We start from the raw sequence: 25,833 nt of genomic DNA on the forward strand, positions 1-25,833 counted from the left end.
ATAAATATCTTCAAATAATTATATTTACTCATTTGTATTTATATTTACACTTTTTCAAACCAATTCCCACAAATGCTGATAATAATTTGTATCCTTTTGTCCATGTATGCAAATTTTAACTACTCTTTGTAGATCTATTACATATCCCAATAACATAATAAGTCTGTGGCTGTAATATGACAAATTGTAAAAAATAAATAAATAAAATAAAATAAAAAAAAAGTTGAAGGAGTATGAATACCTTTGAAAAGCACCAGTCTGTAAACTTAACCATATAGGTGTATCTCAGTAAATTGAAATATGTGTTCCAATGAGGCTCGTTTGTCAGATTAAAAGTACCTTTAGAAAATAACCTTTAACCAGGTATACTTGCCGTTGGCCCAAATTTCTGTATTAAACTGTTTTTTATTAGTTTGCAGTATTCCTATCCAAGAAATTGAATGGAAAGTTTTCAATATCCATATCCGCAAAATCGTTCTAAATAGGAGTAAAGGCTTGAAAACATCCGTCTATGTGAGACTAATCTATATAGTGTTTAATTGAGTGAATTGGGTTACTGAAATACCTAAATTCACCCAGAAACCGTGAATCATACTGGTCAGTACATTAACCCACCAGTAGATGGCGGCCGAACGTTTCTCCATCACAACAAATCCTCAGCATCTTCACGTGAAGAAGACATTTTCAGGCCAGCCGCTGAAGCTGAGCAGTCAATATAAACATTGGGACGTCTTCGGGATATTTGCGTATTTTTATCAGTTTAGACTTTAAATTTCTGCTTGTTTGCTACAGAATTGCAACATGACGTGGTAAAATGACCAGGTTTTCGTATCGAGTCCTGATTGTGTGGATTATAAACACACGAAGGCCTTGATGTTGTCCTGCTAACGGAAGGTAAGAATTGATTTGGTTCATAGAAACAGCTAGCTGGCTAACCAAACACCGCTGCTAAAAACTGGTTTGTGCTCAGGTTTGATTCATTGGCTGAAGACTTATCTTGTCTTTTCCTAAACATAAGACCAGATCTTTCAATAAATGCGTATTTTCTGCAGCGCAGCTGAGGTTTTGAAGCGTTTTGACTCAGCTCTATGTGAGGGTCGTTGTTTGCTGCAGAACTTCACCAATTGGATCCTATTTTTTAAATCTTTTTTTTCTGTGGTTTATATCCTAACCATTTCGGGTCAACGTTTCTAAAACTGCTATTATTAGATTGTTGTGTGACTTTTGGGCTAAATGTTTTTGGTTGCAAACAGCCGTTGAGCTCAACAGCGGCTGTTTGGGCCTGGTTCTGCTCCATCAGAGAGGCCCAGTTCAGGGCTGTAGCCCCATCAGCTGTCCCACAGTTAAAACCTGCTGCGAGCAGGCAGCTCTATTTGTGAATCTGGGCTTTGTATTGTACATGGGCATGAATGTTCGAATAATTTGGGTTGTTTAATGATTTATTTCAAGCAATCTATTTTCAGAAGTGGTGACAGTTATTTAAATTAGTTGGTTTTCTTGACACTGAAAAGTTTTCTAGTTGCTAGTTTAACCATGTAGTTGTTGATTCGAGCTAAAGGAAAAGATTTTAAGGGGTAGTTTTCATTCATTATTCTCTCTATTGTGTGCAATGAACCAACCAGTACCACTGGCAGCAAACCCACACTGCAGCAGAATGTTGGTACCTGATTCTTTAGAGAGGAGATTATCAGGCAAGGAAGAGCAAAAACGTACTGCAATGTAACAGAAAGACAAGAAAGTACAATATTATTCCATATGTCCCTAAACTCCTATCTAAATTTTACTGATATCAAAACAAAATACAGAGAAGACTCTGCCTGTGGAAGTGATGATGAAATGAAAAAACAAGTCGGTTAAAAAAAAAAACAACAACAACAAATAAAACAGATTTTTACTAATGTTATCTTTGGATTTCAAGTCTTCAATGATCATCTTTTTTTTTTTACTTAAATACATTAAGAGACTCTAAATTAGACTTGGATTGAAATTAGTCAAACAGGCAAAACTGACAGAAATACAGTAATTTGTGACAGAAATGAGGAAAAAAAATACACAGAAAAATACACTCTGAGCTGCTTTCTAAACCCCCAGTTTAAAAACAAAACTGCAGCTCTGGATGCAACAACAGTTAATTTCCGAGCAAAGTTTCTTTCTATCAGAAATTGCAATCAATAAAGCTCAATGACAATGCATTAAAATTCATGGAGGTTGCGATTTTTTTTGTGGATTTGTTCCACTTGTCTTTCAGTGAAACGATGATTGGGTGACTGACCTGTCTCATTGTTCTCTCAGCCAATGATCCAACTGGAGAAACCAGTTCTGACTGGTACCATGCCAGTGGTGTGGCCCACCATCCTCGACCTGGGAAGGGATGAGTGTAAAAGGATTCTCCGTAAACTTGGTAAGGTTGACAAACAAAGAATCAGAAGGAAATTATCATTGATAACAATACACAAAGCCTTGTAAGCTTTAGTTGCTGCTGTTTCTTTAAATTTTTATCTCTAATTTTTATCCAGAGCTGGAAGCATATGCTGGAGTTATTAGTGCCCTGCGAGCTCAGGGAGACCTGACGAAGGACAAGAAGGACCTGTTGGGAGAGCTCACTAAAATCCTCAGGTATTTACTTCATGCAGCTGTCAAATGTTGCACAATGAAAGAAAAAAAATCATGAATTTATCAGAAGAACTTTTTATGGATTTAAATCAATATATTCTCTTTGTCATTCTCATTCTCCAAGCATCTCGACGGAGCGCCATCGTGCAGAAGTCCGCCGGGCCGTTAACGATGAACGCCTCACCACCATTGCGTATCAGTAAGTTCAGATCTGTGTGAGCTACAGCCGTGTTTGTGCAACCAGTGGAGATGCAGCGTGGAGCAAGTGTCTGTTAATCGTTGAAGCTGCAGAATACTACAGACGTTAATAAGCAACATGTTGTTATCGTTGTCCAGGTTCCCACAGTCTTTAAAAAGATGGATTTTACTTTTAGTATTTTCCAGTTGTGGATAAGGACACAAATAAAGCAAATGGAATGTAAAAAAATCTGTTTTGTTTTTAAATTCACCAATTATTGCAAGCAAAACAAACAGTACAGACAAGCACAAAGAGGTATTGTTTTTTTTTTAAACAGCAAATATGCAAAACATAATTTTTATTTGCAGTTATTTCTGAATGTTCTTTTTTTATTTCATTTTCTGCAACATTTCTTGTAGTTTGTGTTTCTGAAACTTTTAATTTTCTCTGATGTGAGTCTGTTTTTCCACATATTGAGACACATTTGACTGATATTTTGAACTACTCACTGTTGCTCTGCCTTTTCTGCAGCATGTCTGGTCCCAACAACTCGTCTGAATGGTCAATCGAAGGCCGTCGGCTTGTTCCTTTGATGCCCAGGTTGGTCCCTCAGACGGCCTTCACCGCCACGGCTAACGCTGTGGCCAGCGCCACAGCCAATCAGAACGCCTCCCTTTTGTTACCGGCAGAAACGGGGAACAAAGAAGGTAAAGTTCTGAAATCAGTTTGTTTTATGTCACTTTTCAAGGGCAAGGTTTATTTATTTTTTATTACATTTTTTAGCTTAATCCATTTTTTAGTTTTTGAAGATTCAAATTTTGGGGAAATCTGAATTTTGTTTCACCAAAGCACGCCTTTGCTCTCCATAGTTCAGAGTGATGTCAGCACATGTGAGGCCGCCATCTTGTTTGATAAACGTGTTTTACAGCTTCTATTCATTTGGACTTTCTAGTCAACTCTACATGCTGTTTTTTTTTTTTCATTAAAGACAGAGTCATGATATTACAAGGATACAGTTGTAGTAATACAATAGTAAAGTCTTAATATTACCATAATAAAGTTGTAATATTTTGAGAATACAGTAGTGACTGCTTGAGAACTCAACAAAAAAAGTATTAAAGCCTTTTGTTCTCATTAAAATGACCTTTTTACAATAATTGTAAGACATTTTGGGAAAAGATTGCGCCATTATTCTTCTCATTTCTGACGATATTCTCATAATTAAACAAAAATTCTTGTAGCCATTGTAGCTATGAGTTGAACAATACTTCATTGTTCAACTCGTAGCAGGGATGACTGAAATAAATGCCACTTTTTGAAAATATTTTCTGTCATCTTCATTAAAATTGGAAATCAGAACTGATATCTGAGATTTTATTGTTAAGCCACATCACCCAGCCCAATTATGAAGGGTTTTACTACGTAGTAAAGACAAAAAGATCAATCAGTTTGGTTAAAAACCAACCAAACTGAAAGATAAAATATGTGGTTGTAATAATGCAGCTATAATGTTTTTTCACATTTCCAAATGTGGAAAAACAAAAAGCAAAACTATTAGAAACTTCCTTATTTTTTCCAGTTGTTGTATGTTACTCCTACACGAGCACCACCTCCACCCCCACCAGCGCCACAGCGTCCAGCGGACCCGTTGGAGCCACAGTGAAATCCCCAAGACCGGCCAGCCCGTCGTCCAACGTGGTGGTGCTGCCGAGTGGGAGCACCGTCTACGTGAAAAGTCAGTGTTGACGTCTGGTCCTTGTAAATACTGTGCAGTAGTAGTAAGGCTTCTGATGCAACAGAACCTATAAACTGGAATAATCTGAGCAAAGAAAACGTTTTCAGTAACGGATGGAAAATTCGTCTGATCAGTAAAAACAATCTGAAGGGATAAAACTGGAGCTAAAGCCAGAGTCCTCCAGAAATTACAACTGAAGATTTCCACACATCCATACATACCTCTCTAGAGATATCTGCTATAAATTCATTTTTCATGTTTATATTTATACTTGAAAGATAAATTGGAACAATGGAAACGTAAGTCTATAAGTTTGACATTGAAATATGTAGGAATTTTGTTTTACTCATTTCTTTTTTCCTTAACGCACATGCAGCTCAAGACTAATAGAATGAGAAACTCCTTCATTTATTCTTTATGTTTACTTACATCAGCATCAAAAAGGACACTAAACTTTTGTTTAGTGTCTTTGTTCAAACCTTTTTGATGAGCGCTTATGTGTTCAGACAAATCTTCTGATTGGCCTGCAGGGGGCACTAGAATCTGTCCTATTTCTCTGGGGATTTTGAAAAGTTTTCTTCATTAGCTCAAAGAAACAGTTAAAGTAGATGTCTGATGCATAGTGTGATATGAAAAGTTGGTCAATTTCTAGACAATCTGGCTTGCATGAGTATAAATAGCAAACTGAGCCCTGAGGAACCCCACTGGGTTTTAGAGCACCATGTTATCCTTAGCTGATTAGTTGTGTCAAACCTTCTGCTCTTCGTTCCTCACAGGTGTGAGTTGTTCCGACGATGATGAAAAGCCTCGCAAACGAAGACGCACAAACTCAACCAGCTCGTCGCCAGTGATGCTGAAGGATGTTACCAAGGTTTCCCCACCTGTATCCAGGAATATCACGGTGCCGGTGAGCGGCAGCCCCAAGATGAGCAACATCATGCAGAGCATCGCCAACTCTCTGCCGCCTCACCTGTCTCCCGTCAAGATCACCTTCACCAAGCCCACCATCCAGACCACCAGCACCACCACGCAGAAGGTCCGCCATGCTTCTCCAGATCTTCGTGTCTCATTTTTCCCAAACATTCAAACCTCTCGTGTTTCGCCAGGTGATCATCGTGACGACTTCCCCAAGCTCTGGCTTTGTGCCCAACATCCTGTCCAAGTCTCACGCCCATAATGCTGCCGCCGCCGCCATGGCCAAGCTGGGCTCCACCTCCATTCTGACCACCCCCACCCAGAAACAGACGGTGGTCTTCCCATCCAGCCCCTCCCCCAACATCGTAGCCGTGACGACTGTGGTGTCCTCTACTCCATCGGTGGTTATGTCGACTGTGGCGCCATGTAGGTTCTCTTACTTGGATTGACTTGCTGATTATAGATCTAGACTAGTGATGCACTCACACAGGATTTCTACAGGTCTCACCAATTCACATGGACATCATTGCCGAACTCAATTCATGGCGGCTAGGAATGATGTTTATTGCATGCAGCTTGGTTGGTCAGCCAAACATTTTGCTAGATTGCTGCTTTTAAAACAAAGCTGTCCAAAAATGGTGACTGTCTCTTCAATCAAATCAATCAATCAAATTTTATTTGTATAGCACATTTCAGCAGCCAGGCATTTCAAAGTGCTTTACATCGTTACAAACACAGAAACACAATGCAACATAGAATCAATCATTAAGTCAGGTTCCATCAATAAATTTGTAATTGATCACATTTCAAATACAATTCTAAACAGGTGGGTTTTTAGTTGAGATTTAAAAGAAGTCAGTGTTTCAGCTGTTTTACAGTTTTCTGGAAGTTTGTTCCAGATTTGTGGTGCATAGATGCTGAAAGCTGCTTCTCCTCGTTTGGTTCTGGTTCTGGGGATGCAGAGCAGACCAGAACCGGAAGACCTGAGAGGTCTGGAAGGTTGATACAACAACAGCAGATCTTTAATGTATTGTGGTGCTGAGCCGTTCAGTGATTTATAAACTAACAACAGTATCTCAAAGTCTATTCTTTGAGCTACAGGGAGCCAGTGGAGGGACTTTAAAACTGGTGTTATGTGCTCTATATTCCTGGTTTTAGTGAGAACACGAGCAGCAGCATTCTGGATCAACTGCAGCTGTTTGATTGATTTGTTGGACAGACCTGTGAAGACGCTGTTGCAATAATCAATAGGACTGAAGATGAACGCGTGGATGAGTTTTTCTAGATTAGTTGACTAATCTACATAGTTCTGACTAGTTGAGTTGAACGGATCTGAAAAACAAACTTGAATCCAAACTTATTCACACAGATTAATATATGGATCAACGGCTTCCAAACTAGTTTTTAATTTGTTGGTGGTTGTCTACGCAGCTTCTGCTGGAGTGAAGGTTGCTTCTGCGAGACTCCAGTCGCCAAAGACCCTGGTGGGCTCCCCCACTCAGATCCTGGCCCAGTTTCCCAAGCAGCAGTCGCCCAAGCAGCTGCAGCAGAGCTCGCCTTTAGGAGCCTCCAGCATCAGCCAGAGCAGCAGCACCACTCCACCGGGAACCAAACCCACCATTCAGATCAAACAGGAGTCTGGTGAGCTGCTAACTTTCCTCTTTTCCTGTTCACTCCATCTTTCTGTTTTTCACCTTCTTTTATCTCATGATTTCTTCCAGTCTTTCCGCAGGTCTCTGTGTGTTCTGCTGCAACAAAGAACTAAACCCCTGAATTAGTTTTAATAGTCAAATATTCTTCATTTTTTAGTCAGCCTTTAAATTGGTGTAAAAAATTACTTTTAACTTAAGAGTACAGAATTTAGCATTTTACTTAGTTTCATTTTTCTTATTCTATTTTGATTCACAGTAAATGCATGTACTTAATGTTCACAATACAAAAAAAATTCAATAACATTTACAGCATATATAAGTTTTAGTAAATTCTGTGTTTCAAATGGTTGCATGATAAAAATATTTACTTCATAGGTATTTATTTTTTTTATGTAATATTATTTCAATGTTTTTTAAAGTTTGATATTAGATGTATTATTCTAATATTTAAAATGAAAGTTTAGGTCTTTATTTTAATTACAAAAGTTTAGGTTTAAACATATTTACATAGATTTAAATGTATTTACATGTTTCATTTGCATTTAATTACAGATTAAATAAATTAGTAGATAATTAATTAAGCAGATTTTCTTTTTAATCTCTTGCACTTACAGTATATTTCGATCGTATGTTGTCTGGTCTGATAAATTTCTCCTCTGAGTTTATAACCTGTACAGCAGTCAGATTGTCTGAATCGGTGCATTTTGCATCTCCAGGGGTGAAGATAATCACTCAGCAGGTGCAGCCCAGTAAAATCCTGCCCAAACCTTCCTCTGTGGCTCTGTCCAGCAGCAGCTCTTCGCCCATTATGGTCGTCAGCAGCAATGGCACCATCATGACCACCAAGCTGGTCACACAGCCCACAGGTTAGAGTCCAAACCCACTATTCATCTATTTGATCTTCAGATCCGGAAAGTGTGTTCTAACAGTCAGAAAGCCTTTGTTCATGCGAGGTTTCTAATAAAGTAAATGAACCCAGAGTTGCATCTACTTGTGCAGCTACACAGGCAACATACACAAGACCCACAGTTAGTCCCAATATTGGTGCCAGGATATCTGCGTCCAGTGGAGGGGCCACCTACGTCAAGACCACCAGTGGGAGCATCATCACTGTGGTTCCCAAGTCTCTGGCCACGCTGGGAGGGAAGATCATCAGCAGCAACATCGTGTCTGGTGTGTTTACAGTCTCCCCATTCAACGTGTCCATCATCCTATTCTTGGACTCCAAACTAAACGTCTTGTCTTTTAGGTACGACGACGAAGATCACCACCATCCCCATGACGTCTAAGCCGAATGTGATTGTGGTGCAGAAGACGACAGGCAAAGGAGCGACCATCCAAGGACTGCCAGGCAAGAGTATGGTCACAACGCTGCTGAACCCTGGGGTGAGTCAACAGCCATGAAGCTCCTTCCAGAACTAGCAGCAGAACTGCAATGCACACTCGAACTCTGATGCGGACCAAAAAAGGGAACTCTGGTCAAATCTAGGTCTCAGTTCAGTTGAAGTGAACTCTGGTGCAGCTCGTATGCATATGTGAATGCCAAGAGGTCTGGAGACCGCTCCAAAAGAGTCATGTGATCAACAACCAGATGTTGCCAATGTTGCAAATCACAAAGAAGACAACAGGAAGTAGTTGGAGGACCATGGTGTGGCACCATAAAGTAGCACAAAAAGTCAAAATAAAAAAAACAATCACAAAATCTTTGAGGGACTGCATTACAAATACTTGACTGCAGTTGTTGCTGTTAATGGTGGCAGAATCAGTTGTTAGGTTTATGGGACGATTACAATTTCACATTGGGCCAGGTCGGTTTGGATAGCTTTTTACAGAAGTTATCATTTAAAACCTGCATTTTCCATTTACTCTGGGATATTTTTTGGGAGCTAAAAATGTGTATTATCTGAAAAATTTCAAGTGTGACAAGAAAAAAAGCAGGTGCTTGTGACCTTGGACTCCTCAAACAGAGAATGAATGGTTTATGCCAACAGTAGCATGTCCAGCTAACTCCTGAACAAACGGCAAACTAAAACCCTCTCATTACAACCTGTCGTTTGGGATTTTCTTTTCTCCTTGTGCTGTTTTGTATGTAAACACATTATGTAAGGTACTTATCATTTTACATTATCTTCACGGGGGATTTTGCTAAGAGATAAGCCCAGATCCCCAGAAACCCCCTAACAGTTCACACATGGAGGCCTTCCTGTGGAAGGTCAGTTTAATCTCCTGAGACTGGGCAGAGTGGGGACTTAACTGTGTCTCAGTGGCATCCCACCATCTTTCTTTCACTTTGCTAACTATTGGTCTCAGATGGCTTCCACTTCAACCTAAACAGACAGGATTAAGATGATTCACGGATGTTAGGAAGAAGATGCTCTCACTTCATTACGCAGCCATCTACTAAGATGCGATTATGTCTTGTTTTCTATTCTTTTTCTAATTGATCTTTGGAATATTCACATTTTTGAGACAGAAAGTTTGGCTTTCATTATCTGTAAGCCATAACCATCACAATTACAGGAAATCAAGGCTGGAAATATTTCACTGAGTTTAAAATATTAAACATTTTCACAATATTCAGTTTGTTTTAGTTGTAGATATAAATACATTTGTTTTAGCTGTGGATATATATATATTTAGATATAAATATGTGCACCACGGAGCGACGCAATTGGTCAAAAGAAGTGTCACTTGAAAGAAAAGAAACTGGCAGCCATTTTGGCTCGATAGTGTTAGAAAATAAAGTTTCATAAAGAAATTATGATTTTTCAAAGCCCAAAAGACACTCATTTCTTTTGGGATTTGAAAAAGAAAGCCCACAGACAGACTGAAATTTTATCAAGTGTCATAAAAAGAAACAACTTAACTTTTAAGTGACATTAAATCCCCCAAATTGTACTGTTTAGCTTTAGCTTTATTTTTTAGAAGCCTGATATTTCTGCTTAAAATAATAAATATAGAGATTTGATAGATATTCTGTAATTTTCAGAAAATTCGAGTCGTTCATTATCTGTAAGCCATAATCATGATAATTTCAAGAAATACAGGCTGGAAATATTTCAATCTCTGTGATAATTTGACATGAGCTTCACTTTCTGAAATGAGTGACTAAATATCTAAACAAATTTAGCTGTATTTGTAGATGTAGCTATATCCATAAATATATATAACCTCTTTGCAAGTGTAGTTCAAATGACTGACCACTTTGACTCCAATATTCAGGCTGACATAAAATATTTTTAAATATCTACAGGAAAATGGGCAGCTATAGTTCTCCAAATAAATACTGTTGCCATTTTCTCCTTGAAGCCCTTGAAATGTTTGGGTAGCAGCACAAACCAATGTTTACTAAACAGCCAATATGTAATCCAGTCACTGAAAAGTTCCCAAAGTTCCTTTTGTTTTGCGATATAAGAAATGTATATTCTCTTTTAATCCTAAATGAACTAAACGGTTTGTACATTTCAGGGAGAGAAGAGTCTGCAGGCGGTGCAGGGAACCAAACCGGCCATCATCACCACCTCCAGGCCCATCACTAAGATGATCGTCACCCAACCCAAAGGCATAAGCTGCGGATCTCAGTCCACCGCCACCAAAATCATCCCGACCAAGATTGTTTACGGCCAGCAGGGCAAGACACAGGTGGGAGTCTAACATTCATAAAGTCACCCTTACTTACAGGGTAACCACAAACTCATGACGGCATGACGACTTTCACATCCTCGGCTGAGTCGCTTCCTTTGAAATGCGACTTTAACTGTAGGATGAGACAAGAAATATTTATTTTTGGCAAGGGCTGTTTTCTGTAGAAAATGACCATTTATGAAGCAAAATGTTTGTAAAAGCCAAACTTCTTGAGAAGTGAGTCTTTGAATAAAATTACAATGAGGAAAGTCCCCCGTTCTATAAGTCGGCCAAAGTATGGTGGTGCTTAAACATTTTCCTCTTCCTCCCTCTACTTCCTAAATTCAGAGAGAAATGAGTCACAGAACGGACTTAAGAGTGCCATCTGACTGTCTGTCTAATGTCTGGTCCACTGTGAGTTGAGATTCACGCAGTATGGCAGCCTTGAGGAAAAATGTTACAGTTTCACAGTACTCAAAAACTTCAAACATTTATAGCACAAGCTGCAAAACTTTGTGGACTGACAAGATAACAAACACAGTATTGGTAGTATGATGGTATGGAGTTGGTCTGCTGCTTTAGGACCTTAGTAACTTAGAAGCTTTTTCCCCTGCTAAACTGAAATAGTCATGTGTCTATTTAGGTTATATTTGCTTGATGTTTAAATGACCTTTATCTAAAACCTTTAAGGGTGACCAAAAAAAAGCCAAAACAATTTAAAAAATTGAAGTTGAAGTACAAAACACGGACTTCAGATGAACTCTGGGATGCAAACTGTTCTTTCTTGGAAATGTTTAACCCAAGAACTTATGTTGGGTGGTTGAGATAGTTACATCTCTTTGTAACTAAACAAGAGTAGACTAGGGCTGATTGAGGGTATACGCCTGTAAAATGCATACCTTCATTAGCTGTTCTTCAACCATTTGGAGTCCATTTAGGAGCTTGGTCTCTGTAAGAGTAGCACTGAAAATTTAACTTGACCAGTAAAATTGACACTATTTTGTAGTGATCGACGTTTGAGCACAGACGTCACAGACATCTGGATTTTTTTTGTTTTCTTTTTCTCTAATTACACACTTGGATCTACAGACAAGGAATCATCTATAATTTCCTATTGCAAATTCAAATGTGTTAACAATAGCACACAAAATGACTGAATTAAAAGTCCAAATGGCAAAAATGTGCATGAAAAAATGCGTAAGAGTAATACGACAAACAGTGGATATGATTGGCCATAGATGAACGTGATTGGTTGAAAGACGTGTCACTCGAAAGAAGAGAAACTGGTGGCCATTTTGGCTCAATTGTGTTGGATAACAAAGTTTGATAAAGAAATTATTAAAGTTTAGGTGCAAATTTATGTATTTCTGACCCACTAACACCTAAAAAGTTACAAACTATGTGGGTTTTGCTGTTCAGAAATTGTGATGCATCTCTTATTAATGATCCTTCAATGCAGTCATTCTTTGGGATTTCACAACAGAAACTAGTTTCACGTAAATGTTTCGACTGCTTGCACCACTGAAACTTTATTAGGTGCTATAAGAAGAAACGCCAACTAAACTTGTAACCGTAATATTAAATCCCCAAAATGTTACTGTTATACGTTGTTGTTTTTTTCTCTAAGGGATTTTCACATTTATGACAGAGCTGTACGTTGTGACAGGGTAAACCCCAACATGCTACCTTCTTGCTACTACACTGGAACAGTGATGATGAGCAGAGATGGAAGGAAGAATAAAACCAGTTGGTACTAAAATATAAAATGTTCTATCACACATGACCCCCCACCCCCTGTTTTCTGCAGACAGGAAGTCCTTCTTTCAATATCAGACTTGCAATGGAAGTCTAGAGGTAAATTTGTTTCAGTTTTTATTCATGGAGGAAAATGAGGTCACTGAGTCAGCTGGTTGTGCAGACTGGTGTACAGTATTGTATGAGCCGCCCACAATCATGAGCCACCTCTGGTTTCAGTCAAGCCAACGTTAAATCTGGTTAAAATCACCTCAGATTTTTCTAATCGTTCTGGGTTTCGGCTACACAAAAAGTACTTTCAGTGACTAAAACAATCTCAGTTTTCAGTTTCTGTGATATTAAAACAGAATTTCACACAGATAATTTACACTCATTTAGATCCATGACTTGACATTTAATAGCAGACAGACGCTGGAGGAGTCAGTAACGTCAGTTTTTCTCCTTATGTTACGTCAGCGATCACCGGTAACCTCATTTCTGAAGAGGTTAAGTTTATTTCCCAGTGAATTCATGAGACTGGAGTACTTTAGTGAAACTTAATAGATCTTCGTTATATTGCCCCACATGATATATTATAAATGTTCTTCAAAAAGATAGTTTCCATTTTCTTTAAGTGCCCTTTTGTTTCTGGAAATGTTATGTTAACTTGTTTGTAGACTTTGCAATTCTTATTTTTTTTGTTTGAGTCAATCCATGTTTGGGGGTCATTCCCTCTGGTTTTAGATGCTGTACAGTTGAAAGGGTTTTTTTAAAAAACTTTCTGACAGTTATTAGCATGTGTAACCATGACGAGAAGGTATTGTTTTTCCAATTTTAGCAGCTGATTATCATCTCAAAATCTCAAATATTACCTTAACCACAACCCCAAATCTCAGAGGAGTTGAAAAAGAGATTTCATGGATGCACAGAGAGCAAGGACAAGGAAATTAAAATAATCTCTTTCATCGGGCATGATGGGAAAAGATCATATCCCCTACTCCAGCATCTTTCTAACCATACGGCCAAATCAGGTGGATTAACGCCATCAGTGCCAACAACTAACGAAGTCATCCAAGATGTTTAGTGTGGAATATCATCTCTGCTGCCTAGAAATTAAGCTGTTAGCATGACACAAGGCTAATATACAGAAACAATTTTCAGTCAGAGGCCTCTTCAGATTAGTTGGGAGACTGACTGCTACTGCCACAGAATTACCATCAATAACGACCTTTTGAAAATACATGAATGATACAAGTTACAACCAAATTTAATTTTCCTTTTGGGATAATTCACAAAGCGAGACGGTTGGTTCAAGATTTGAAAAAGAAAATGCTTTTACATGTTTGTTACCTCTAGTTTACATTCAATTATTGTGGACCGAAAGGTATTATTTATCCATTATGTGTTTTTTTTTTTTCAATAGGAAAAAAAGAAAATCAGTGTTTTTATAGGGTTGGGGGAAAAATAGATTTTAATCAATAAATCGAATTTTTGCTTTTTTAATAAAATCTGGATTTATGTTTTCCCACCAATGAACTATTTGGATTTCAGTAGTTCAGAGTGACGAAAGCATCTGCCCTCTTGTTTTAAAAGCGTGTTTTTATGACTTTTATTTATTTGCACTTTTAATTCAAATCAACTCTGACAAAATACCAAGGCCAGGCTTTTTTTTGTTTGTTTTTTAATAATTAAGTCATAGCGTTACAAGAATATACTGTATACTGTAATATGAGAATAAAGTTTTAATATAACCAGAATAAAGTCAGAATATTAGGAGAATGAAGTAGTAATTATATGAGAACTCCTACACAAAAAATGAATTATCCAAGCTTTTTTCCTCATTAAAACAACTATTTTCTCGTACTTTTAAGACGTCCTTCTCGTAAAATTACATCTTTATTGAGCTAATAAAAGATTACATTCTCATAATTACTCCATTGTGCAACTCACAGAAGTAATGATTGAAATAAAATCTACTTTTTAACATACTTTATCTTTCATTTCTTTTTTAGAAAAGAAAGCAAGGAAATTTTTTTATTAACACCAGATCTGAAAAAACCAGAATCATTTTTAATTTTAAGCCATACCGTCCAGCCTTAATTTTTCGGTATTCAATATGATCAGAACTAATTGAGGTAAAACTAGTTGGTCCGTCTGTTGATAAAGCGACCCCGCTTCGTTTTGTTCCAGGTTCTCATCAAGCCGAAGCCAGTTTTCCAGACGGCGGTGGTGAGTGAACAGACCCGGCAGCTGGTCACCGAGACACTGCAACAAGTGACCCGCTCTGCAGAGGTCAGCCAGGCTCAGGCCTGCGGCCAGGACGGGTCGGTGAAGGACGCCGCGGTTCTTGCAGACGCCACCAGCCTGAGCAGCGAGGCGTCCAACAGCGGCGCTCAAGGTACCGATCCATCCCCACCTGGGTTTGTTTCAAACCCACTGGCCAAGATGTCATTTTGGATCCTCAAAAACCGGATTTACTTGTTCATCAGATCTGCAGCCTGTAGTGCACCTCGTGTCCTCTAGAGAGCAGGATTGGACTGAGCAGGAAGTAGCCATGGAGTCCATCCCAACCATTATCTACCCGGAGGTGAGCGCTTCGGATTCCCAGTCCGCCACCTCCACCATCAAAGCCCTGCTGGAGCTGCAGCAGACCACAGGTGAGGGCAGGGGCGCAACTCCATATTTTTGTGGTGGATGCGAACATATCTTCGGCGCCCCCCCATATATCGAATGATGACTGAGGCCTGCTCTTGCTTTGAAATATCAGGTGTGCAGTCCAGTTCCACTGCAAAGTACTTAGAGGACTTGATCTTGGCAGATATTTTACTCAAAACACACTCTGATATTGAATCTAAAAATTCATTCTGAGTGCACCATGTCAGATATCCAGTGGTTTGTTTGGAGGCAGCCTTTCTAAGATGCTCTGCCAGTGTTACATCATATCGCGCTATGAGCTCAAGGATTCCCAGAAAATTTCCATTTTTAGGATTTCCTAACTGAGAATTTTTCCCCCTTAGTGGCAAGTTTCTCTCTGCAAGGAAAAGTATGCAGTCGATAACTCTAGTCAACACACTTCTCCAGTGTGCTTTTTCAGCTGCCATGGTTTTCTGCAGTTCACTATCAATAGTTTTACCTAGGCGTAAGCGAGATGCCATTTCTTTCCACGTCAGATAAGCATTTATGTGAGAACTACTGGTTTCATGGTGCTTCAGTGTTTTTGAAAGACATCGCCAGTTATTATACCCCTCCACAAGGCATGTGTCAAGAACTTTAGCTTCACCAAAAAGCTTACATGCAAAACAATAGACTCTGTTAGTATTTTTAGAATACAGTAACCAATCTCGTTCAACTTTCTCTCCATTAGACAGTAAACGAAAACAGTATGCTTTGGAAAAACACCTCTTATTCTTCTCTGATCTTGGATATGGACCATCAGAAACTTTCTGTGGGCCATTAACAACCATATACTGCCTAAATGTGTCCCCCATTTTGTGTGGTAAAGGCCATTCAGATGGTTCTTCTGAATAAAGCCTTGTCTCGGCTCTCTCCTCCGCAGCTCTGTGCTTCTCTCTCTCTTCATCATCTAGTCCTCTCTGCTCTTCCTCTCCCTCATCTGCACCTTTCTGTTTCTCATTCTCTTTTCTCGTGGTTGACTCACCATGACTGCCTGCACTAATTTTCCCCAAAAAAAGAACACAATCAAAGATGGTCATCAGAAACTCAAACCATCGTGGTATATAGGTTTTTGTTGCTTTCCTAATGCCTACCTGATCTCATCACTTGTCTCCTCTATCACTGACCTCATGTCTGTCTCCTTCATCCCTTGTCTGTGGTGTTCTCCACTAAGTCATGTGGTCAAAAAAGCATTATTAGTTGTAAAAATTACAGATCTTACCGTTTTTAAAAATAATGTTTAAAAATTTGTGCTTGAGATGGACTAGTTGCTCCCTCACTTCCACCTGCATTAGACCAACCTGTTGCCTTCCCCTGTCTGTCCTGATTCTTCCTCTTTCATCATCTTCTCTTCTTTCTCTCCACCATCACAGCTGAATGACATAAATTTTGTGTTAAATAGGCTTAAAAAATACAGCAGTCAAACTACAATAGAAATTAAACTTTAATTTAAATCATCTCCTTGTTGGATAACAGTTACTGATTGGACATTACATCTGATCTGACTTATCAGATACATCACAACACCACTGTAGTGGTATTGAATAAGACATTTAAACTCAAGTGTCCCCCTGCCAAAAAGGTTGGTAAAATAGGTCACCAACCTTTTTGAGTTTAAGGGCTTTAGTGACTCTGATGACTAATTTGTCTGATACACGCATGAACTTGAACAGCTCATCTTTAATTAAAGAATCCATAATATATATGAGTGAAAAAATGCACCCAGGAGGGCTAAGTGTTGGACCATAGCTGGGCACTGCCGCCACAGCAGCTTTAGCTTTCCTGTGTTAATATTTCCTGAGTTTTATTTCGGTCATTCTTACTTAGTGCGCGGTTATGTGTCTGTGACAGGTTTATGTATCAGATATTCATAGAAATACAAAACAAATCGCGTCCCTTAATGGTTTAATAGGGGAGGCAACTTTTAACAGCAAATATGGGACGATTCCGTATTAGGCTAGCTGCTAGCTTTAGCTAACTTGATTATTTACAGCCCTCCTGTCCTGCTAATACACTGACGGTACTTACCTAATATCTTTCAACCACATTGAAAGGCTTTTTTTCATCCCGCCAACATCTTTATCCTTCTCCCTTTTACTTTTTCTGTTTTGCGCCCCGGACAGCTTTTTTTTCTGCCGCTCCATTTTGTCAAGTGCACTACGAGTGGTAGTCTAAAATAAAAAAATAAAAAACGCGCCTGCGTACTCTTAGGGGTGCGTGCACAGCCACCTGCATGGGAAGGGAGAGCGACAGGAAGGGAGGTGAAGGAGCAGAGGGGCGCCTAATCAGTGCTGTTCCCCTGTTATTGATCATTTCATTCTGTTAATTATAGAAAATGCCAACAAGAAAAAAACATTTTTCGAGACGGGGTTTTGGCGTCCCCTCTAGTGCAGCGCCCCTATGCGTTGCATACCCTGCATACCCTCTTTTTGCGCCACTGGGTGAGGGTTTACGTCACGGAAAAGCGGCAGGTGAGAAACTGAAAGAGAAACGGGAGGATTTTACCTCCTGTGTTGACAGTACACCTGGATGACATCATCCAAACAGGAAATCTCTCGATCCTTTTACATCATCTCATCTTTCCATTCATCCATTTATGACTGCTCTCAGATTTAATTTTTTATTTTTTACACGTTTTTATCTTTCAATGAACTGGGGAGGTGCAGAAAGCTAAATGTTTTCAGATTTGATGGCTCAGAAATGTGCAGATATGTTTTTTCACACCAAAGTGAAGTCAGACATTGATCCTTCATTTGAAACCGTCAGCAATGTTTATCTAAACTTGGCAGAAAAGTCCCCAAAAAATGAAACTCCTTGGTAAGACACAAAAGCTGCCATAGCATTTATTTTAAATCCTGACATTGACATCAGCAGTCGATACTCGCTTTTTGTTAGCTCCTTGCTTTGGTTTGTTTGTGTTGGATTAGCATTAAGATCCACCTCCTAATTTGCTTAAGAACCAAAAGTTGGAGTTGAAGGTTCCAACTTCAGCTCAAGACGCCATCATGTTACGCAGCAGGCTAATAATACAAAACTCAAAAGTCAGATCACCACTGAAAACAATAAGAAAAATTTTGGGGTGGCCTAGTGAAAGTCGGAACTTAGATCTAATTGATATGACGTCAGAATCATGGCTGAAACGACTTTGTGTTAATTAAATCTCATGTTAAGAAGCATTTGTTATCACATTTTTAATCGGTTAATGTAAAAATAATCAACCAATCAATAGTCAGACAATCAGTCAACAGCTCAGCCCTACACTGTGTTGATAAGTCAAGTAAAAAGAGCTGAGCATTTCGCATGTTGATGTTAAAAGGATTTTTTTTAGTTGCAGATGCATCTTTTGCTACAAATGATCAATTGTTCATTAAAGGAATGCTGATATTGAATTTTAGGCAATAAAATGTGTATTCACTTATTAGAAAAGGAATTTAATAATTTGTTTATTTGCATCTTTTAATGTATTTCTAATTTTGTATTTAAAAAAAGGCTTAAGGAATAAAATAAAAAATTCTGCTGAATGTGCCATTTTTTATTTGATTAATCATCAGAATTGTTGATACCTAAAATAATTGTTAGTTACAGCCTGAATCAAATCTAGCTACTTCTGAAGGCCTGAAAATGTTGACCAAAACTAAGTGCAAACCTTCCTGTTCCTGTAGTTCTGTAGGGAGCTGTATCTGAATTCCTAAAATAAACACCAGTAAAATCAAAGATTTGTGAGAATTAAGTCTAAATAGCATCAGTTTAAAGCTAAAAAATGTCATTTTTCTGTCAGCAGTGAAGGAGAAGGCAGAGTCCAAACCGAAGCCGCCCACCATCGACCTGAGCCAGATGGCCGTGCCAATCCAGCTACAGCAGGAGAAAGCCAGTCCAGAATCTCCGAAACCTTCGACCTCAGAGGCCGAACCCAGCTCTGAGCATGTCACAGCAGGTGATCCTAACATTACACACTTTACTTCCTCCTTCAAGATTTGCCACATAGTGAAACTTACTTCCTTTGTCTGTTTCCTTTTAATAATAAGCTGCGGCTTGAGCGCGCGCGTGTGTGTGTGTGTGTGTGTGTGAATCCTGTCATGCCTTTCATGAAGTCATCTGACCTGCCTGACTGTGGATTCACCGCAGGTAAAACCAGCAGAGCGGGGGCGCCCTCGCAGGATAGCGACGCCATGATGTCGTCCACTCAGCCGCTAGGGAAGCCTTTCAAAAGCAGCAGCCAGGTTACCGTGGTAACAAAACCTGCCACGGCCGCCGCCTCTTCTTCCTCCTCCTCCGCGGCCGCAGCGTCTCACCTGGTGAGGGTGGGAGATTACACAGAATAAGTTGGTTCAATATGAGCCGTCAGGGATTGCTAAACTAAAGACAGGATTATTTTCAGTTCATTTTTGGAATACCGATTCAGAACAAATGTCTAAAAATATATGATCAAAGAAATACTGAGTCAAGTTCAGTTACAAATATTTAACATCTAAATATTTAATAAATTTCGATAAAATAATTTAGTTACAGCCCAAATCAAGTTATTACAAGTAATTTATAATGATTTACAAATACCCTTGCCTATCTTACTAGTAAAAAAGAATAAAGAGAAGATTTTGTGAGCATAAAATTTAGATTAAGGGGAGCTGATATGCAAAATTTATATTTAGTATGTTTTTGTATTTCCATTAAATGTTTTTGGTGTCTGGAATATGAGCCATTTCATAAAACTCCTCATTATTGAGTCACACTGCGCCAATACGTACCAACTCAAGCTGAGCCGCAGCATGTTTGATCAGATGGTAAAACCACCCGACCAAATGTGTTGATCCATGTGCTGCATGTGTTGTACAATGGCTGCAGGAAAAGACGAGGTTTTGTTGTTGACTTACTATTTAGAAACCACTTGCTGCATTCTTGCAACAAGAGACTCAACTTCTGCTTTTTAAAGATGTACGGTATATAATTGTACATCTGGGTGATTTTCAGGTGTGAGTGTAAACGTTGAGTTGGGGGGTCGTGGCCAACAGCAAGTTATTTGGATTTAAAATGACAAGATGCGCTAAAACATCTCATTCTGAAAATAGGCATAACTGAGCAGACTAATCTCATTATCTTAGAATGATTTTGAGCAAAAATGTATTGAACATGTTTTGTATAGTCCATAGAGCTATCCTACACTGTTCAAGCATATTATGTTACCTTTAACATATGGTTTTACCCAGAAAGGAACTCTAAAATCGTTATTTATGGCCAACAGTTTACAGTTTCCTTCTCCAGAACAATAGAGGTGAACATGATTTTGGCTAAATTTGTCAGAACTACAAAACGCCACAAACCAATCAGTACAGTCCACACAGGAAGCACATTTCTGCTTTCAGAGGAACTGCTTCACCACTTCAAATGATGTACTTTCATTATGGGGTCTGTGAATCACCATCTGTGCTGAGTTGAGAAGAAATAGGCAAAATATATAAACTGTAGTTCCTTTAAAGTACATGGAAAGTGACATGTCTGCAGGGTCATGGTATTCTGAAATATATTCTGAAGATTTAAAGCTTAAAAAGGCAATGTTACCAAATTCTGAGTGAATTATTTGTATTTTAGGAGTAGAATTGGTATCATAAATATTAGCATGATGGCTGGAGAAATAATAGAGCATTCAAAAGTCAGAACTTGTACACAGAAATCAGTAGATGTTAGAGGCAGTGGTGCCCCCAGAAAATTTTCATAGGGGTGGCCAGACCAGGCAAGTAAACATCTGAGGGGAGAGACGGCTAAAAAAATTACAAACAATATATACTATATATATCACTGTATATATTTATTAGGATATATACTGTATATTTGTCATTATTGAAGAAAGTGACAATGCAATACAAGATAAACATGCTTTTCTGGGGATGGCCAGCATTTTTAAAGAGGGGGCTCTAGCCCCCCCCCAGGCACCTTCTGGGGTGCCACTGGTTGGAGTGTATCTCATAAAACAATTTTATTTGCACATCTTCACTGTTTTTCAAATGACCGTATCAATGAGTACCAATAAAATCGAAAATCTGATTAAATACGTACAGTTACTGTGATCTATATATACAGTTACTGTGATCTATATATACAGTTACTGTGATCTATATATACAGTTACTGTGATCTATATGCGACTGGTGTCCTAAAAAAGCAGAATATAAATGGGTGTGTTTCTCTAAAAGTGTTTGTGTGGTTATGATTGCCGTGCCATGCAGTCACAGCCGGTTGCCAAAAAATTTATAGTTTTTATTATAATAGTACCATAAAATATTGTGATAAAACTTTAAGTCCCCTAATTGACTATCAAATATGGGGATGGCTAGCATTTTAAAACTGTAATATTTGATTTTAGTAATATTTGATTGCTTCCTGTTTGTTTATGAGTCTGGTTGCTTGTTTTCAGCCTGCAGATCACGGTAAAACGGAGCCGGTGGTAGAGCTGGCAGAGCTGGAAGGCGACACTTTGGACCCCCAGACCGGTTTGTTCTACCGCTCCAACAAGGCTCCCTCCGATCCAGTCAATCTACTAACTCAACCTGCAGCAGCTCAGCCACCGCCAACGCTGCTCATGAGCCAGGCAGAAGCCGAGCCGAGTCGCCCCGTCTCCTCCCCGACCCAGCAGCAGCAGCAGCAGCAGCAGCCGCCACTGACGCCCCCGCAGCTGCAGAGCAAACCTCAGATCAGCCAACCTTCCTCGTCAACTCCTCCTCTCATTAAGAAAATCCCCAAACCACAGGATCAGACCGCGCCCAAACCTCAACCCTCGTCTCCAAGCCCTCACAAAGACAGAGGGGTGACCGTACCAACCCAGAGCGCAGCGAAGACCCCGAGCCCCAGCACACCAACCAAGGCCCCAGTTACGCCACAGCTCCCGAAGCTGCAGCAAGCGCCGTCGTCCCACCACAGGCCTCTGCATGCCCCAATGTCGCACCCGCCGCCGCTGCAGGCACACCACCCAGTCAGCGCAGAGAAGCCCGCCTCCAGCCAGGTGAGTGAAATCCCAGAGGCAGCTGACAGCCGCATGTTTACATTGATTAGAGTCACGTGAGGCGAGCGGTGTGTGTGTGTGTGTGTCACGGTGCTGGAGTTTCCCTAGCTTCCTGCTGAAAACAATGAATCCTTTTCATCTTTATCTGGAATCAGAAACTAGGGAGAAATTTTTGGCCTTGTTATACAACATTGTTTTGCTACAACCACAAAATTCAATGTATCTTACTAGGAAGTAGCGAATAAATCAACACAGAGGTGGATAATTGTGATGTGAAACAAATAGTTTCACTTTTTTCTCCCAAATAAAATTCTGAATCCCTAATCCCCAAATAAAAACCATTACCTTCCAATGTTATTAGTAAATTAACTGGAAGAATACAGATTCAAAAAGAGTAGTGATTAAGCCAAAACTATACAAATAAAGCATATTTGCATTTGTCTGTAGATGTTGAATTAATCTCTTAATACAATATTTTATAAATAGTAATAAATTGTCACCCGATCAGCTCTTCAGTGTATTGTTAAGTAGAAATGAGAAGGCTGAACTTTCATGTGTTGATGTTAGAGGTATTTTTAGCTGCAGGTAAAGCCTTTGCAACAAATGATCAAACCTTCACTAAAGCAATGATGTGCTCAGCATTGCTGGTGCCACCAACTAACTTACTCTTTGGTTGCCTAGCAACAATCTGTTGAACTTGTGCAGTAACAGTTCCAGGTTTGCCTCATAACTGCTTAAAAGTAAAAAACAACGGGGTGGAGAGGAAACTTTGGATAAACCAGGAAGTGTCACGCCCCAGTTTAGCAGTATTTCATATATTTCAAACAAAAAACGAATCAAGTTATCGATAGACTGATATGAAACACTTCTATCATGCTATGTTTTTCAGCCATATTTGCAGCAATAGCAATATTTTAGACTCTCATTCCTAACCTGTTTAGTTACAGTATCACTGCAATGTAATAAACAAACGTGCTGTGTTTCTGCTCCTAAATGTCTCTACCACAGCAGCCAATCATCACTCAGAGTGCCACCGTCACCAAGATCACCTTCGGCAGCTCCCACCACCCTACACCGGTGTTCAGCAGCGGCGAGGCGACTGCCAAGCTGCTGCCGGAGTCCAGCTCAGGACCTTCAGGGGACAAGCCGTCGGTGTCAGACATCCTGAAGATCTCCATGATGGAGGCGGAGATCGACCCCAGCACGGAGCCCATGGTGGTGGATTCCTCCAGCGACCGCGGCCCTCTAGGGAAGACCTTGGACGTCCAGTCCGTGTCGGGGACACTGGACTCGGGTCAGTTCATCAGCAGCTCTGGGGCCGGCATGCGCCACGCCAAGCCCCAGCAGTTCAGCTGCATGCAGGGCCTGGCGGCACAGAGCAGCAAGGACGACCTGGAGGTCATCGAGGTGAGTTTCTGGTTACTGAGTGGCGCAGGTAATAAATCACCCGCCCAGAGATTGTCAGCATGTCTGTCACATACTGACTTCTTCACTGAAACCTTGTAGAAAACAGTCAGGTAGCTACGACGCCGACTGGCAGAGAAAGTGTCTCTAGATGCAGTGTAAAAATAAAAGCTCAGCTCACTTTTTTTTAAATGATCATCTCAGTACCTGTTTCATAGCAAACTATCATCATCAAAAATCATTCAGACATTTCTTAAGCAGTTAATTTCGTCCCCCTTTTGTCAAATAAAAAAGATTCATTCAACAAGTTGTTTTTTTTAAGTTCATAAAATGTATTTTTGAGGTAAAAGCTAGACTTGTTTTCCTTTCTGCCGTTTCCCATAACTTTTCAACTGTTAATTATTGATTAATTGAATTGTGGATAAACAAAGGTTAAAACTAATCATTCAGTCTTTCATCCATCCAACTAACTAACCAGACATCCATCAATCCACTCGTTCTCCCTCCACCCTGCCATCTATCCACCCATCGGCCAGTCCAACTGTTTATACAACATCCAAATATTCTTCTGTGAACCAAACCATCTAACTGTTCATCCATCTTGCTCTCCATCCTTCCAACTGTCCTACATTCTACATCCATCCTGCCATCAATCAATCTATTTTTTCATTGATAAGCCAACTGTTTACTCATCCGCTCCTCATTCTGTCCTTCATCCATCTTGTCATCTGTGCATCCATCCTTGTCTGTTCAATTATTCATAATCTCCCCATCCGTTCATCAAATTGTTCCTCATACATCCTGATGTCTGTCAGTCCTTCTACCCAACTATTAATCCAACTGTTCATTCATCCACGTGTCTATCCTTCACTCCATCTGACCATCTACCAGCAATAAGTGTTTTTCCTGCATCTATTCAACCAACCATTCAGGCATCCAACTGTTCACCCGTTCATCCTCTGGTTCTTCCAAGTTCCAGATTCAGCATGTGGCAACGCAAGAGAAATCCTGACATGAGTCATGAAAGGTTTTAAATGTTTACAGAAAAATTGATGTTAGTATCAACATAATTTTGCACCGTGAAAGCAGAAAGTCAGTGTTAGCTTATGGTTGCTGTTGGCAGATCCTCAACTGGAGCCTCTGTGATCCATACAGGTGATCCCTCAGTTCTCCATCCTGCCAGACTCCAGCCAGTCTAATGTTGTGGTGGAGCCCAGCGGCTTCCTGGAGATCACCAACTACACCAGCCAGCAGCTGGAGGAGGACAGCCCCATGGAGCAGGAGGTGGACAGCAGCAATGACGAGGCCGCGGCTGCCAGCCCCTCAGAGCAGCCGTAGACGCTCTGAGGCGGGGACTCTGGCACTTCTTCACTTTCAACCAGCAGGCTGATGATCCATTTCCGGCTCAGACCCAGCAGACCGTTTCGTTTTTTCTTGTAAATTATTAGTTTGTTAGTCTTCTCTCTCCACAGCTAATGGCCCATGTGGTTTTTATTGCTGAACATGTGAGCGAGGTGAAAGGATTAGCTTTAGGTCAGAACAGCTGGGAAACGTTCCAGCGTGTCAACTTACCCGCAGGACTTTGAGACCTTTCCACATTTATAACCTGGAGCTTTTCAGAATATTTGGGTCCACTTTGCATCATTTCAGAAACACATACTGTATTTGTGTTGACAGCAGTCCATAGCGACTCCTTTCTCATCAGATAAACTGTATTTTTATCCTGACTAAATTTGTAACCATAAACTTTCCGACATGTTTGGGACTCAAGGATTCAGAAAAGGGAACAAAGCTGGAGCTGATTTAATTCAGAGACTCAAAGCGGATCCAGAAAGAGGCCTGGAGGACAGGTTCTGTCCAACAGATGTTTTACTCAAACAAGACGAAACAAGCGATGTACCATCGTTTTGTTGTTAAGGTGAAGGAAAAAAAAAGCTGCAGTGAGAAGGTTTGTCTTGGTATAGTGTGTTTCAGCTGCATTTCTTTTCTACTTTTTCAAAATAGAGGACTAGCTGTGAGAAATCATTTAATCTGCACAATAAATCAGCTGAATAAAGCCTTAGTTTGTCTTAAATGACCCATTTCTTTTTGCCTTAAAAAAGGCAAAAGCAGAAAGTTTTACCCAGAGGTCGACTCACAAGTTTTTCTATTGCCAGTACTTAAAGCTCCTTGAGGACGTTCAAGGATATTTTGTTAAGCCTATAATTTTTCATTTTGGCTTTCTAAATTTTGAAACCTCTGCAGCAGTAAATTACTCTTTCTTTTATCATTTTATTAATCTGGCGGTGAAAACTTTAAAAGTAAACGTATGA

General features: G+C 39.7%; 1 protein-coding gene across 4 annotated transcripts; it reads left to right on the top strand.

Moving 5' to 3' along the window:
- Positions 1–666: 666 nt before the first annotated feature.
- Positions 667–25,583, top strand: emsy (EMSY transcriptional repressor, BRCA2 interacting). 4 transcript variants are annotated; one of them, XM_028031750.1, is made up of 20 exons: positions 667–894; positions 2,293–2,401; positions 2,517–2,616; positions 2,738–2,812; positions 3,323–3,498; positions 4,371–4,526; positions 5,303–5,562; positions 5,633–5,867; positions 6,873–7,082; positions 7,810–7,959; positions 8,093–8,266; positions 8,343–8,479; positions 10,562–10,735; positions 14,642–14,849; positions 14,941–15,108; positions 18,903–19,058; positions 19,250–19,419; positions 21,533–22,117; positions 23,129–23,524; positions 24,677–25,583. In XM_028031750.1, exons 2-20 carry the CDS (start codon positions 2,296–2,298, stop codon positions 24,857–24,859), a joined length of 3,819 nt encoding a protein of 1,272 aa, XP_027887551.1. In that variant the 5' UTR covers positions 667–894; positions 2,293–2,295; the 3' UTR covers positions 24,860–25,583. The 4 variants fall into 4 exon arrangements, with proteins under 4 accessions (XP_027887551.1, XP_027887550.1, XP_027887548.1 ...); XM_028031749.1 differs by having other exon boundaries at positions 18,906–19,058; positions 23,126–23,524; XM_028031747.1 differs by having other exon boundaries at positions 23,126–23,524; positions 24,677–24,859.
- The last annotated feature ends 250 nt before the right edge of the window (positions 25,584–25,833 follow it).

The sequence above is a fragment of the Xiphophorus couchianus genome, chromosome 11 (assembly GCF_001444195.1).
Source record: "Xiphophorus couchianus chromosome 11, X_couchianus-1.0, whole genome shotgun sequence".
Taxonomy (NCBI): domain Eukaryota; kingdom Metazoa; phylum Chordata; class Actinopteri; order Cyprinodontiformes; family Poeciliidae; genus Xiphophorus; species Xiphophorus couchianus.